General features: G+C 37.0%; 1 protein-coding gene across 5 annotated transcripts in view; it reads left to right on the top strand.

Annotated features, from left to right (window-relative positions):
- The window catches only part of LOC130918728 (carboxyl-terminal PDZ ligand of neuronal nitric oxide synthase protein-like), a 216,019-nt gene extending 202,042 nt beyond the window's left edge, over positions 1–13,977 (top strand). For all 5 annotated transcript variants that reach the window (XM_057840699.1, XM_057840698.1, XM_057840700.1 and 2 more), the window contains one exon: positions 1,035–13,977. In XM_057840699.1, coding sequence (XP_057696682.1) covers positions 1,035–1,653 — 619 coding nt within the window. In that variant the 3' untranslated portion in view covers positions 1,654–13,977. The remainder of the gene's footprint in view (positions 1–1,034) is intronic.
- The last annotated feature ends 424 nt before the right edge of the window (positions 13,978–14,401 follow it).

The raw sequence follows: 14,401 nt of genomic DNA, 5'->3' as shown, positions 1-14,401 counted from the left end.
CTGGTCAACATACAACCATTTCGACTTATAAACATTTCGCCAACGGGCAGAACGGTCGCATCAATAAAGTAAAGTAAAAATCAGATACTGTGAGGTACAATGAGGTTCTGGTTATGCGACTGAAAATAAATAAATTATTAATTAAAAAAAAAAAAAAAATAACAATAACAAAATAACGACTGGGGACAAAATGGCGGACAAGACTCCGGCGTCGTGAAGTCAAAATCTCGTAAGTTATTACAAACATCCTTGTTGTGAAGAAATTCATGTATTTGTACCGCAGTTTTTGGCCTGTTTGACGAATTGTACTTGTAAACTAGAAGTGTCTATCCAGATTGTAGCATTGGATATTTACACGGAAAACTGGATTACAGAAAGTTTTGTTTAATTTGAAAAAAAAATATCAACTAAGTTGACAACAATGAGCAAAACTGTAGACTATGATACCCACCCAGTGTTTTTACAATTAATTGCTGTATGAAGAAAAATTACAAATAAAATCCACTTTACCTTGACAGAGTTAATAAAATTCCTGATGAACACTTTTAAAGCAGCTTTGTCTAAACTAGCAGCTTTTCTGTATCTTTCATACTGTGGCTATCTACCTGATCTTATTAAATTACATTATTGTATCCCCAATGCTGAGCGAGAGTCAGATGAACAGATGAGACGATCCACTGCCTTAAAATGGCTGTGGTCCTGTCGCAAAAAAAGAAAAGCACAGTCTTGCTTAAAATCAATGAATGAAACGTTTGCACACAAGGTCCAACAATTGTAAAACTAAAAAGTTCTATCTAGACATGCATCAATTAATCAACAACAAATCGATTATCAAATTAAATTATAACTGTTTTGATCATCTTTTAATTGTTTAGAGACCTTGTTTGACTTCAAATTTTCAAAATTCTCGGAATTTGACATATGGAGCGATGGAAAAGTAACTTAGTTCTTTTTGTTTTTTGTTTCATGAACGTGTTGGTCCATTCATATGTGATATCTGCTATCGTCCCCCCCCCCCCCCTTCTCCATTTAAGTCACTTTTCCTTTGACTCCATCCCACGGCTGGACCCACCGCCGACATCGGGAAAAAAGCGCCTCCCTCGGGCGTTGAAGACCACCCAGGACATGATGATTTCCTCCGACCCAGTGGTCTCATCTCTGGATGCAGCAGACCTGTCCACACCAGCTTCCTCCCCTAGCAAGTCAGCGCTTATAGCCAATGAGGAGCCTAAAAGCACAGAGAACTTTCAGAAGAGTGAGCTTGAGGACGGGTCATCAGATACCATCTCTGCTCCTGAGTCGGCTGACAAGACAGCTGCAGTTGGGAAGAAAGGGATATTGGGAAGCAATGAGAAGGTGGATGATGTAGTATGTGGAGAAGAGTCAAGTGGAGGATGCGCAGAACACCAGCTCCATCTATCTGCACCAGACCTCATCAACAAAGATCCTCCCTTACTGGAACCCCGAGTGAAAACCTGTGATGTCTGGCAGAAGCCATCAAATCTGGATTCCAGAATGGCCTCCACTCCATGCTCTGGGAAAACTCATTGCCGCATCAGTCTGAGCGAGGAGGTCTCGATTGCCAACAGGAAAGACAATGAAATGAGTCTCGAAGACACAGAGCCACACCCGGACCTGCTGTCTTTTGAATAAGTAGAAGATGCCATCGCAGTGTCATTCTCATTGGTCTTCATTTTCATTTTAGTGACCAAGGACACTCAACGCTGTCCAAGGAGCACCCTGTTCCAAGTTTTTGGGGAAAAGGGATCATAAAACAGAAGCCAAATATATTTTGGTTGTTTTTTTTTTTTTATAATATCTGAAAGCCTTATGCAGTAAACGTCCATCTTTCCAGGGCTGTTTTGCTTCTGGAAAACATCATATCAATGACTGCATTTTAACCACTGTTACCCTTTTATATTATAAATAGAGGTCAACCGATATGGGATTTTCAAATGCCAATGCTGATACCAATAGCTAAAAAAAATTTTTTAGCCGATTGCCGATATCCAAAGCCGATTTTGTAAGCCGGCATACTTTTTTAAAGCACGTAGGTTATGAAAAGCTTTTTTTTTTAATTGCTTCAACAGCTTCAAAATTACAATGATGATCTGAGACTTACTCAATTCATTCAGTGTAGCACTTCTGTTTAATATTATACACGCTCAACAAGAACAAGAGGATGCGCGGCATGCTAAAGCTAATGCTAACGCGAATGCTATGCTAACGATACATAGTTATATTTAGAGTGTGAAAATCACTCAGTAAACACCTTCAAAGGCTAAAACAACATTGCATATTCTCTCATGCAAAATATATATATTTTTTACACTATACACAAAACCGGCAAGCCTGAAGCTTCCTGGCAACAGCCTGCTTTACCAATAACACCTGACTGCGTATTACAGCTGCTACAAACAATGCCCGGTTGCTACAAACTACGCCCTTATGATGTTACGGTAGATATCACATGTATATAGAACTAGATGCGAAATGACAGACTTGGCAGCGTTAGCACATGTATAGAGAACTAGATGCGAAATAACAAACTCGCCAGCGTTAGTAAACAGCGGCCATCTTAAAGCAGTAGAATTCTCAGGATGGCTCTGTTGTAGTGAACCTACTTTGTGAACTTACTTATTATCTAAAACACTCCTAAATCGGCAAAATCTTGAATTGAATCTGTCGTTAAATGATGAAAGTTTTAAAGCTTTCACATGTCGAATGTAGACTGAAGGGAAATAATGGAATAACGGGAGCAATTTTAACAATTTTAACGGTTGATTTATAACATTAAATTACTTCCAAACATAGCAAAGGTTACAATTTAGTTATCGCAATATCCGCAATACTCCTTTGTCTAATTAAGTTTAAGATAAAGAATTGGGCTAGGGCCTATTGTCCCAAAAACAGGAGTCGTTTGGAGAGGCGTAGTTTGGATGAGCCGTGGTTTCTGGTGTGGCTGTGGCTGCAGTCAGACCCTTGTCTGCCTTCAAGCTGCAGGGTCCTTCTGGGGTCCTAAGGTCAGTCATTGGCGGCCACAGTTGCCCACACAGATGCCTGATCAAAATCATTTTTTATCGGCTTTTGTTTTGGGTTTTTTGTTAATCGGCTGATGTTGGAAAAATGTTGATATATCGGCCAGCCGATATATCGGTCGACCTCTAATTTTTAATATATCCTATTTGATAATTAAGTAACTAATAATGTGACAATGATTGACTCGACTTGAGTGGGAAAGCTAGATGAAGAAATTTGATGACGTCATGTAAGAAGAATGAAGAGGAACGATAAGTTGATGAGCACCTCTAAATGAGAGTTTTACGAATTCTTGAGAAAAGTAGTGAAACATCACTCTGATTGGTTCAAATTAATGTAATCTATTGTTACACATCACTATGCATAAACACAATTAATGATAACAAATGTACTCAAACCTCAAACCAACATGCACATATGTCTTAAAGCAACACTTTGTAACTTTTCAGTATGGTTGATTTTAGTGACGCCGGTGGACAAAAGCGGTAGTGTTTTGCCTTCAGGAACACTGCGATTCCCATGAGGAACAGCGCTGTGTTTCCCATGAGGACCAGCGCACACCCGAACAGTGTCGTAAAATCATCAATGAATCAAAAATCAATCTCTTGATCGCCTGCAGATGGATTAAACAACATTTCTGTTTCCAGCGGCTGTGTGAAGGACGAATAGTAATAAGGTAATGAATCCAGTTGTGGTTAAGCAATAGCATATGACAGTTAGCAACCGTGTGGCTTAGTGTGGCTAAGTTGACATATCAAAAGTTATAAAAATATTTTATAAAGGTTGAAAAGTTACTTAGTGTTGAGTTAAGTGTTTTTTTTGGGTTCAACAAAGTTGTACCAAAATATAAGAAAGATGTTTCATTGAGGAGTTCGCAAAACCCGAGAATTCCAGAACTAAAGTTAGCTTATCTTGCAAAAACTAGCACATGGATAAATACGTTGGTCTGTCATATAAATTAAGGTATTTCAAAAGTAAACAATTTTGAGAAACAAAAAAAAAAACTCTCTCCACATTGAGATGAAAGTAGCAGACCAAAGACGTGATTGTCTTAATCTGTTGTTCTTATCAAATATTTTTTTCTGTGTTGTCAGAATGAAGTTAGTATTAACACTAGAGACTTTTAATTTTCATTCATTTTGTTTTCATTTGTGTTGATGTCTGATGTTCATGTTCTAACAGTGTTTATGAATGTATAAAATGTCAGCAGAGCCCAGTAAGAAGCTGTATCTGCACATTTTAATGTAGATCAGTGGTTAGCAACCCACGGCTCCGGAGCCGCATGGGGCTCTTTGATCACTTTGATGCGGATCAGTTTTTAAGAATTAGAAAATGTGTATTTGATTAAAATATATTGTGGTGCTTATGAGATTTAACTAAGTAATTCAGCTTGCCTTTAGTAAGCTGGCTAAGTCAGGCTCTAAGTATCTTTATTAACAGAACACTAACGCAGGTCATGAATTCACCAACTACAGTATTTATTGTGATGGTTTCATATGGAAGTTGTACCCACAAGTCTTCTATTCAAACAAATGGCGCCAAAAAGCAGGCTGGGAGACAGGCCGTGCTTCTAAGCTATAGCCAGAATCATGTAGAAAGAGAGTTGCGACAATCTCGCCACGGGTGGTCATGTGGTTCATGTAGGGGTGAATAGTTCCAAGAGAAAGCAGCGCTGTAATGGTTTTATATGGAACTGACAGTGGTGATTGCAAGATTTCTGAGGAAAATTGATAAAATCACACATCTAAGTACTTTTTTGGTTATGTCATTGCACTATGATATATTTGTAAATGCTAGTTTTACATTTGGAGTGATAAGGTGATAACTGAAAACTACATACATTCTTATGAAGAAGGGAACTTTCCCATGTTGTGGGGGGAAGTTTCAAGTTTGTTTTAGCATTTTGAATGGGAAATCGATTTTTACATTGAAATGCAAGATGATTAAAGTTTTTCTTTTTTCACAACTGTTTTTTTTTTTTTCAGAGAATAAAAAAAATAAAGAATAACAACTCATTACCCTTTAATAAAGAAAATCATAGTTTTTATTGAACAATTGGTGAAATTGGTGTCATGGCTCACTGTTTACCCCTAACATTTTTTAGATCATTGGGCTGTGATGGTTGGGCAGCAATTCTCATGCACCAATCAATCCAAAAAGGACTATCATATGTATGTTTTCTCCAAGAGCCAACATCAACATAAAAAATTGGATGGCAAAGTTCAGCCATCAAAATATGAAATTGAAAGGCTTTTCTGCTGTTTTAAAAGGGGCTTAATGGCCACAGCCACTAGTTGCAGCCAGCAGTGGTCCACAGCACAAGCAGCAGAATGATATCCATCATGAAAATTTTACGTCTGACCCAAAAAAATCTTTATATAAATTAGTACACATCTCTAAAATATTGTATCATCAACATCTTGTTAGCGGCACGGTGGCTGAGTAGTTAGCACGTCCGCACCACAGTTCTGAGATCAAGGGTTCAATCCTGGGCTCCGTGTGCCTGCGTTGGTTTTTCCTCCCACATCCAAAAAACATGCATGGGAGGCTGATTAAACACTCCAAAATGTCCGTAGGTATGAGCGTGTGCTTTACTGGTTGTTTATCTCATTAAACCTTGTGATTGGCTGGCATCCATTTCAGGGTGTACCCTGCTACAGCACCTCCGCGACCCTTGTGTGGATAAGCGGCATGGAAAATGAATGAATGAACGAACATTTTGATGTAACGAATATAGGTTGTCATGCATTAACTTGGTACTCTACAATGAGGGTAATACCCTCAACGCTTACAAAAAAGGAGCTATCAAGCACATGAAGCCGGTCGTCTACCAATATTTGCAAATGCAGATAAGTGTATGCGTCACAAAGGACCTCTGAAAGACTTGACGATGTAAACGAGAGTGACTTACCGTAATTTTTTGACTAAAAGGTGCACCTGACTATTGGCCGCCACCCACTAAATTTGACACTAAAACGTCATTTGTTCATAGATCGCACTGGACTATAAGCCACAGCTGTCCTCACTGTATTATAGGATTTTTACCCCAAAAGATATTAACCATTAACACTTTGACAGCAGCATCATAAGACTGTCATAAGACCAAATAAACCACCATCATTTCTTCAAGAATTTTCATTTGGCCATCACTGCTCCCCTGGGGGAGACAGTCAAGCTCTGATTCCACCTGCTGTCAACATTGTTGGTGTCCAACATGCCTCCTAGCATGCATTGCAGCGCTACAGGTGTAAATAACAATTAAAATCCTGTTCTGTGCTAATCATTTCTTCAGTTAAGTGTTCCAGTTGTTTCATTAATTGCTAGTTATGGTATTTGCCAACACTTTGTTTGACAATGGCACCATAAGACTGTCATAACGCAATCATAATTAATACAGTCTTATGACAGTCTATTACCTATTAACCCAAATAAATCAACAAAGTCGCATTGGACTATAAGTCGCAGGGGAACACGTAGTGGCTATAGTCCAAAAATTCCGGTAATTAATTTATCCCAGCTGATACCTTCCCAGTTAGCAGTCCACTTAAAACTTAAATGAAAATCGCTCATCGAGCAAAATATACCGTATTGGCCCGAATATAAGACGGTGTTTTTTGCATTGAAATAAGACTGAAAAAGTGCGGGTCGTCTTATATTCGCGGTCTAGACGTTATACCCATTCACGACGCTAGATGGCGCCAGACAGATCTCAGCTACTCTCAAGTTTAACCAGTTTGCATTATTTTATTGTAGGGCTGTCAAACGATTAAAATTTTTAATCGAGTTAATTACAGCTTAAAAATTAATTAATCGCAGCTCAAACCATCTCTAAAATATGCCATATTTTTTCTGTAAATTATTGTTGGAATGGAAAGATAAGACACAGGACGGATATATACATTCAACATACGGTACATAAGTACTGTATTAGTTTATTATAACAATAAATCAACAAGATGGCATTAACGTTATTAACATTCTCTTAAAGTGATCCATGGATAGAAAGACTTGTAGTTCTTAAAAGATAAATGTTAGTACAAGTTACAGAAATTTTATATTAAAACCCCTCTTAATGTTTTCGTTTTATTACAATTTGTAAAATTTTCAATCAAAAAATAAACAAATAGCTCGCCATTGTTGATGTCAATAATTACTCCATGGTCACTCATGGTGCTGAAAGCCATAAAATCAGTTGGACCCAAGCGCCAGCAGAGGGCGCCAAATACCAAAAAATAAGTTACAAGCAGACATTACACTCTGCTGTCATTTTAATCTGAGCGGGGCATGTGCGTTAATTGCGTCAAATATTTTAACAGGATTAATTTAAAAAATTAATTACCGCAGATTAACGCGATAATTTTGACAGCCCTATTTTATTGCAATGTTTTTCCTTTTTCAGATTTGTTTCAAGTCTACAGTTACAGTTAGACTTCACTTTGATGGTTAATGCAGTTATTGCAATTTTGTTTTTTTATCATAATAGAGTGGTTTATTTACATTTCAAAAACCAGAAGCCATTCATTTGCGAATGTGATTGCACTTTAGTTTATATATTTAAAATGTTCAGGTATTAAGATTTGAATGAGGCAAAATAACATGCTTTTTCTCCCAAATATATTGTTATAATCATTTGTTTCAGATTTACTGTAATTATTTTCTGTATAAAAATTAATTTGGTGTACAAAAATTCGTTTTTCAAACTTGAGTCTTGAAAAAGAGGGGGTCGTCTTATAATCAGGGCCGTCTTATATTCGGGCCAATACGGTATATATTATTACACCCTGCGCATACAGATAATGCTCAACATATAAATCATAAACCGCCTCTGATAGTATACAGACAGTTGAAAATTAGAGTTAGTTTTTTAATCAACTTACCTCCAAATATACTTGACAGCCAGTCATTCAAATGAGTGGGGTCCGCCCTCATCGAAGCGATGTGTGGAACTATTCGAGGCTCCATTACCCGGAAGTTAAATCGTATAACGGATCTCTACAGGACTGTCGCAACTCTGTATGACTCTGGCTCTAGCATGAGTGTGAGTGGCGCAAAGACTTTTGGGAACAACTTCTGAATGAAACCGTCACTGTACATAGTTGGTGAATGATCTGCATGAGTGTTCTGTTCATAAAAATGTATAAAAAGTCCTCCTGACTTGTTCTGCTTGCTGAAGGAAGTCCGAATTATGATACTAAATCGCATAAGCACCACTATTTTATATATTTTGGAGGAGGCTTATGGAACTTTTCTTACTCTGTTAAAATGGTTCCCGACCTCTGTTACAGGCGCTAACACCTTCATTTCAGATGTCAAAAAGCTCCCACTGTTGTCTTTTCCGTGGAAACGAGTTCGAAATGGCTCTGAGTGTTTTTGCTGACCCCCGATGTAGATGTTTGCCCTTGGGTAATATCTTTTGTTTGTGTACAACCCCAATTCCAATAAAGTTAGGACGTTGTGTTAAACAAGAATAAAAACACTATAATAATACAATACAATGATTTGCAAATCATGTTAACTCTTATTTACTGCATTTGAATACACTACAAAGACAAGATGTATATTGATCAAACTGATAAACTTTGTGTTCAGAAAATAATCATTGACTTAGAATTTAACACATTTCAAAACAGCTGTGACTGGCTGTCAAAGAGCTCTAACTTCTTCTAACGAGGTCTAACGAGGCTCCACTCGTTACCTGTATTAATGGAACCTGTTTTAACTCATCAGTATAAAAGACACCTGTCCACAAGCTCAGTCAGTCACACGCCAAACTCCACTACATGCTCATTAAACACCTGTTTAATATAGTGCACAGGTAAACAGGCTAATTGGAAACAGGTGAGTGCCATGATTGGGCTTAAAAAAAGCTTCATGAATTGCTCACTTATTCACAACCAAATATGAGGTGAGGGTCACCTCTTTGTGAAACGTGGAAAATTGCCGAACAGTTTAAGAAGGACAATGTTTCTCAATTTATAGAATGAATTTGAGGATTTCAGAGTGAACCCAGCTGAAGCGGGAGTGAATATTTTATTTTTGTATATTTGTGAAATAGCAAAACTTGTCGTTAAAAAAGATCGTACGTCAATCGCCAATCGCCGTCAATGGCAATGAGAGTTAAAAATGTCTGAAACTGAACTTTTAAAACTTTAATCTAATTGTAAGCATGTGCCCAGATGTATGTAGTTACATTTACTTGAGTACCTTTGTTGAGAAAAATGTACTTCCAGGAGTAGTTTTACTAAGCCATACTTTTTACTTTTATTGGAGAAGAATTGTGTAGAAGAAATGCTACTTTCACTGAGCTACTTTGGGCCACACTAGTCGTTACATATTTCCTCTTTATTCTAAATATTAGATTTTACTTTTTTGTTGTTGGTGTTGCCAGAGATGCCGACAGTGGCCTTACCAGTTTCACCAATGAGACGTCGCAACAATAAATCACATGCCTCCATTATACAGATCAGACTCAAGCTTGCTGTTCTATGCTCACGCTGGCCTGTTCAATCACGTGGCATCTTTAAAGCACCATAATAAATTAAGTATTTGACATACAGTGTTGCCGTCAACATGTCTCAAAAGCGCAGATTGTAATAGGAACTATGAAGGAACAATTCACTATACAGCTATTCAAACTAGGGGGCAATCAGGCGCTTTGAATGAATGATGCTTCAGATCTGCAGATTTTTTTTTCTCTCGTCAGAATTCAATGACTTTTTTTTTTTTTTATTTAGTTATTTTGCTTAGTATGGTTATGTAATAGGTTATAGTACAGTATAATAAGAACAGTTCATATAGATAACTTTTTGCCGAGAAAAAAAATAGTGACCAAAAAAAAATATCGTAACAGTTACTCACAATGTTACTCATTACTTTCCACCAAATATTTACTTAACTTGTACTTGAGTGCATTTTGTGGATGAGTACTTTTACTTGAGTAATATTATTTTGAAGTAACGCTACTCTAATTTTTGATCCTCTACCCACTTCTGTATGTGCCACAAAACACGTTAGATAGCCAAAAATACCTTTTTTTTAGTAGTAGATGGGCAAGTTTGACCTCTGTGAGTAAAACGTCCAAATAAACAAAACATCACAAATAGCAATTTCACTTTAAAAGATCAAATTAAAATTTCAAATCAGGTTGATTTGACCAGTAGACGCAACTGGCGGGTTAAACGAAAAGGTGATGTAACAGTGGTAATCATGACTGTCTCATGAGTCATGACTGCTCTTTTTAAATGTGTTGCAGCCATTAAATTTAAGTTAATGATTATTTGCTAAAAACAATCAGATTTATCAGTTTGAACATTAAATATCATGCCTTCATATTCAATTAAATATAGGTTGAACATGACGTGCAAATCACTGTATTCTATTTTTATTTAACACAACGTGCCAATTAAGTGAAATTGGGGTTGTACTCGGAGATGTACAGATTTTTTGCACTCCATTTAAAACACTCCAAATTTCAACCCTTTACAAATGACAATAGAGGTGCTGAAGTGGCCTCTCATTAGACCTTTTTCAGCTCAAAACAGGTTCCTGGAAGGCACAGTCATCTGTTGTTAAGGTCGTAGCCACCTCAATAAAAGGAATGCAGAGCAGGACTTTGCCTGAGAAAAGGCACTTTGTTTTAGTTTATACATTCAGTCTATTTCTATATTCTGCCTTTGTGTCTTTGTCTTGCAAGCTGTTTGTGTCCTGAAAAGTCTTTGTTACCTTTTAAGCTTTAACCTTGTGGCCCCCACATGGCTGAGATTACTATCTATTTGCTTAATGGCCACACTCACAAACCTCTCTAGTTGCTGACCTATGTTAAAATGAAATGTCATACTGCTTGTGGGAGCTCACAAATTGGGTTAGCATACACTATACACTGCAAATTTATAACGTCTTGATCAGATTAGTTTTCTTAAATTTAGTTAAATAAATTTCTCCATCTTGTTTTGAGTGTGAAAGACTAGTTAACAGAATAATGTGTAAGATTATTCTACTTACTTTAACTAAATATTATTATTTGTTCTTATTAAGCCCATACATCTAAAACTTGGTTATTTTTTCACCTAAATCAAGAAAAAATGCTTTCAAACAACGTTTTGAACAATATCTATTCTTGAATTAAGGACATTTTGACATTTCTGATAAACAAGTATTTTTTATATAAATATACTACAGTGAAACCTCTACTTACGAACGTCTCTATATACAGAATTTTCAGGTTAAGACACGCCTCAGCAAAAAAATATTTTGTCTTGTTACGAAAGAAATTTCAGGATACGGAAGGAAAAAATACAGTTTAGCCCAGGGGTTTGCAAGTCCAGTCCTCCTGAGACGCTATCCAGCTTGTTTTCCATATCTCCTTTCTTTAAAGCAGAAGTTCAGGATTTTTTACATTAGGCTTAATCTTCGAGTTAGCGGGGTTTAGTTGGGGTTTAGTAGTTAGTTAGTGGAGTTGATTTCAACAAATTCCGTTTCGTTGGCAAGTTATTTGTTAGTTTCAGCGCTCCAGAGTGGCTAAGCTAGCACGAGTCAATGACACAATTATAGCATGCCAATAAAAAACAACATATGCACACGTGAAAATCATCGATGACCTCTGCAATCAATAGTGTTGGCTATGTTTTCAGAATAAAGTCATTAAAACTTAACATTGCATGTCTATAATTGCAGTATGAACATCATCATTTGTAATCCAGAAGCTCTGCAGAGGAGCAGAGCTGAGTGATATCACATCGGGTTTTTTTCACCGCTGATTTTTCACGTCGTAGCCAGCAGCATGTGACACATTTACATTTTTCCTCGTTCTTCATAGGGAATTTGTGGAAACTCCTTTGCCCATTTCTTCTGTGTTTCCACAGCCTCTAAATGCACATGTTGCAAGCCGTCAGTTAACTCAGCGGACTGATGCTGCGTTTGAGGAGGGTGGGAAGTCAGTTTCCAACCTCTGATCTGGAAAAATATCATTAGTACGCCTCCATTACTTGATCGCTTACGAGAAGTCAGGTTTGCTGGAGGTCAAAATGTCTTTTGAAGGCCAAAATAAAAAACAATTTGTGGCAATCAGCCATCTTTGCTGTTTAAATTCGCTTGGGATGCTTTATAATCGCAACTAGTACCCTCCGAGCGGGATAAGTCCGACTTCCCACCTTCCTCGAATGCAGCGTGCCAACGAGTGACCGATGCACTCCTTTTTATTGGAGTCGTATTACGCATCTAAAAAAATAGTCCTGCAGGATGAAATGAATTACAGCAGTTTGGTGTGACATTGTTTTGGCTGCATGGGTGTTTTGAAACAATGATCTGTGTTTTGAATTAATTTGACTACAATATGTTGGATCTGTTCATAGAACTGCATCATTTTTATATTGGCATGCTAATATGATGCCATTGACTCACGCTAGCTTAGCCATTCTGGAGCCCTGAAACTAACAAATAACTTACAAACGAAATGGAATTTGTTGAAATCAACTCCACCAACTAACTAAACCCCTGCTAACTCGAACATTAAGGCTTATGTCAAAAATCCTGAACTTCCGCTTTCTTTAACACACCTGAATCCAATAATCAGCAATCACTGCTGGAGCCTGATAACGATCTTGATTATTTGATTCAGGTGTATTAAAGGAGGGGGACATGGAAAAAAAGCTGGATAGCGGCTCTCGAGGACCAGACTTGCAGACCCCTGGTTTAGCCTGTAGTCCCAACTCCCATAATTTATTGAACGTAACATACTTATAGCTGCACTGCCACTGGCTATTGCCTAGCATACCTGGCATTAAATTGGCTAAGAGGGACCCCCTACTGTATGTGTATGTGCGTATCCCAGCGTCCTCTTCATTTGCCCCTCGTGTTCCAACAGTGAGTGTATTAACTTTTTCTTGTTTATTTTAGATTATGCACAACTCTTAATTTTATGATTATTGTGCAATAATCTAATTATAACAAGTATTTGTTACATGTTTTGATGCATTTTATTTTTAATGCATCATGAAAGATTTATGATGGAATTTTGTGAAGTTTGGAACGGATTAGGGCATTTACATGGAAAATGCGTCTCTACTAACAGAATTTTCAAGTTACAAAACTACTTCCAGAGCCAATTAATTTTGTAAGCAGAGGTACCACTGTAATTTATTGCTTAAATTAAGTCTGTTAAGCTTATTTTAAGCTAGCTATTTTTCTTAATTCAAGAAATCTAAGTGAATTCAATTTACTTGAAGCACTGGCAGATAATTTCTGTTATTTCTAGTACATTTGCACTAAAAACAAGGAAATTTTATTTAGTTTTAAGGAAGTGTGATTTTGCAGTGTATAACATGTGTCACCGCGCATAGGGTTATTAACACTGTTTCTGTGTGCGAAGCAGGTATTGGAGACCTTTTTATTTGGTGCATTAAACTAAACTGACAAAAGACCCAGACATACTGTCAGTAGCTGTGTGTATTAATCAAAGATAAAAGCAGTGAGACTCCCAAGTGGGTGCTCTGAAGTTGTCAAACTGTCTAAAATACTTAAATCATTAATAGACACTTGTGGCCGAGTTGCCACTTTTAATTGTAATGGAAACAGCTGACCTGAATCTCTTTTTTTATAATCAAAAGTCACACAATATAGTTGTATTCTTTCATAATTATGGAAAAAAATGTTTTCTACAATATACTGTATATAAATGTGCAGTGTCTGTCCTATAACCTAGTTCTGAAAACCAGTATGTTGCTTTGTCTGTCTAATGAATTTTTATTTGTTTCGTGACTTTGACATCAACTGTAATTCCGATGAATGAAGGACGCCAGAAAATGTCAAAAGATGAAATGAAGGAGGAAAAAAAGCTGCTAAAAAGAAAATTTGGTTCATTTCCTTTTTACGTTTGTATTTGACACGTAGATTTATGTTTCATGCAACAAGAATATGATTAAAAAAATGTTGTCATGTTGATTCTGTGTGTTGTTTTATCTTCCAAATATTTAGCTGTTTTGAATGACCATAGAACGTTATCCAGTGGATAAGTGGTTCTCCAAAGCCAAATTTTCTCAGTATTTTGAAGAGAAAAATCCAGTTGACTTTGTCAAATGCTTTTTCTGCGTCCAAAGAGAGGATAATTGCTTTCCCTCTATTATTCTGTACCTTATCAATGATGTTTAGCAGTTGTCTTATATTGTTGGTAGAGTTACGTCCTTTAATAAAGCCAGTCTGGTCATTATGAATTATAGTGGTAAGAATTTGTTCTAATCTCGCAGCTAAAGTCTTTGCAATAATTTTAATGTCTGTATTCATCAAGGTTATTGGGCTATAGTTTGCTGGCTGGGTTAGGTCTTTCCCTGCTTTTGACAGTAGTTTGACTACTGCGGTGTTCATATTG

This window comes from Corythoichthys intestinalis, chromosome 7 (genome assembly GCF_030265065.1).
Source record: "Corythoichthys intestinalis isolate RoL2023-P3 chromosome 7, ASM3026506v1, whole genome shotgun sequence".
In the NCBI taxonomy this organism is placed as follows: Eukaryota; Metazoa; Chordata; class Actinopteri; order Syngnathiformes; family Syngnathidae; genus Corythoichthys; species Corythoichthys intestinalis.
Note: the sequence above shows the minus strand (reverse complement) of the source record. Positions and strands in the feature narration are given on the sequence as shown.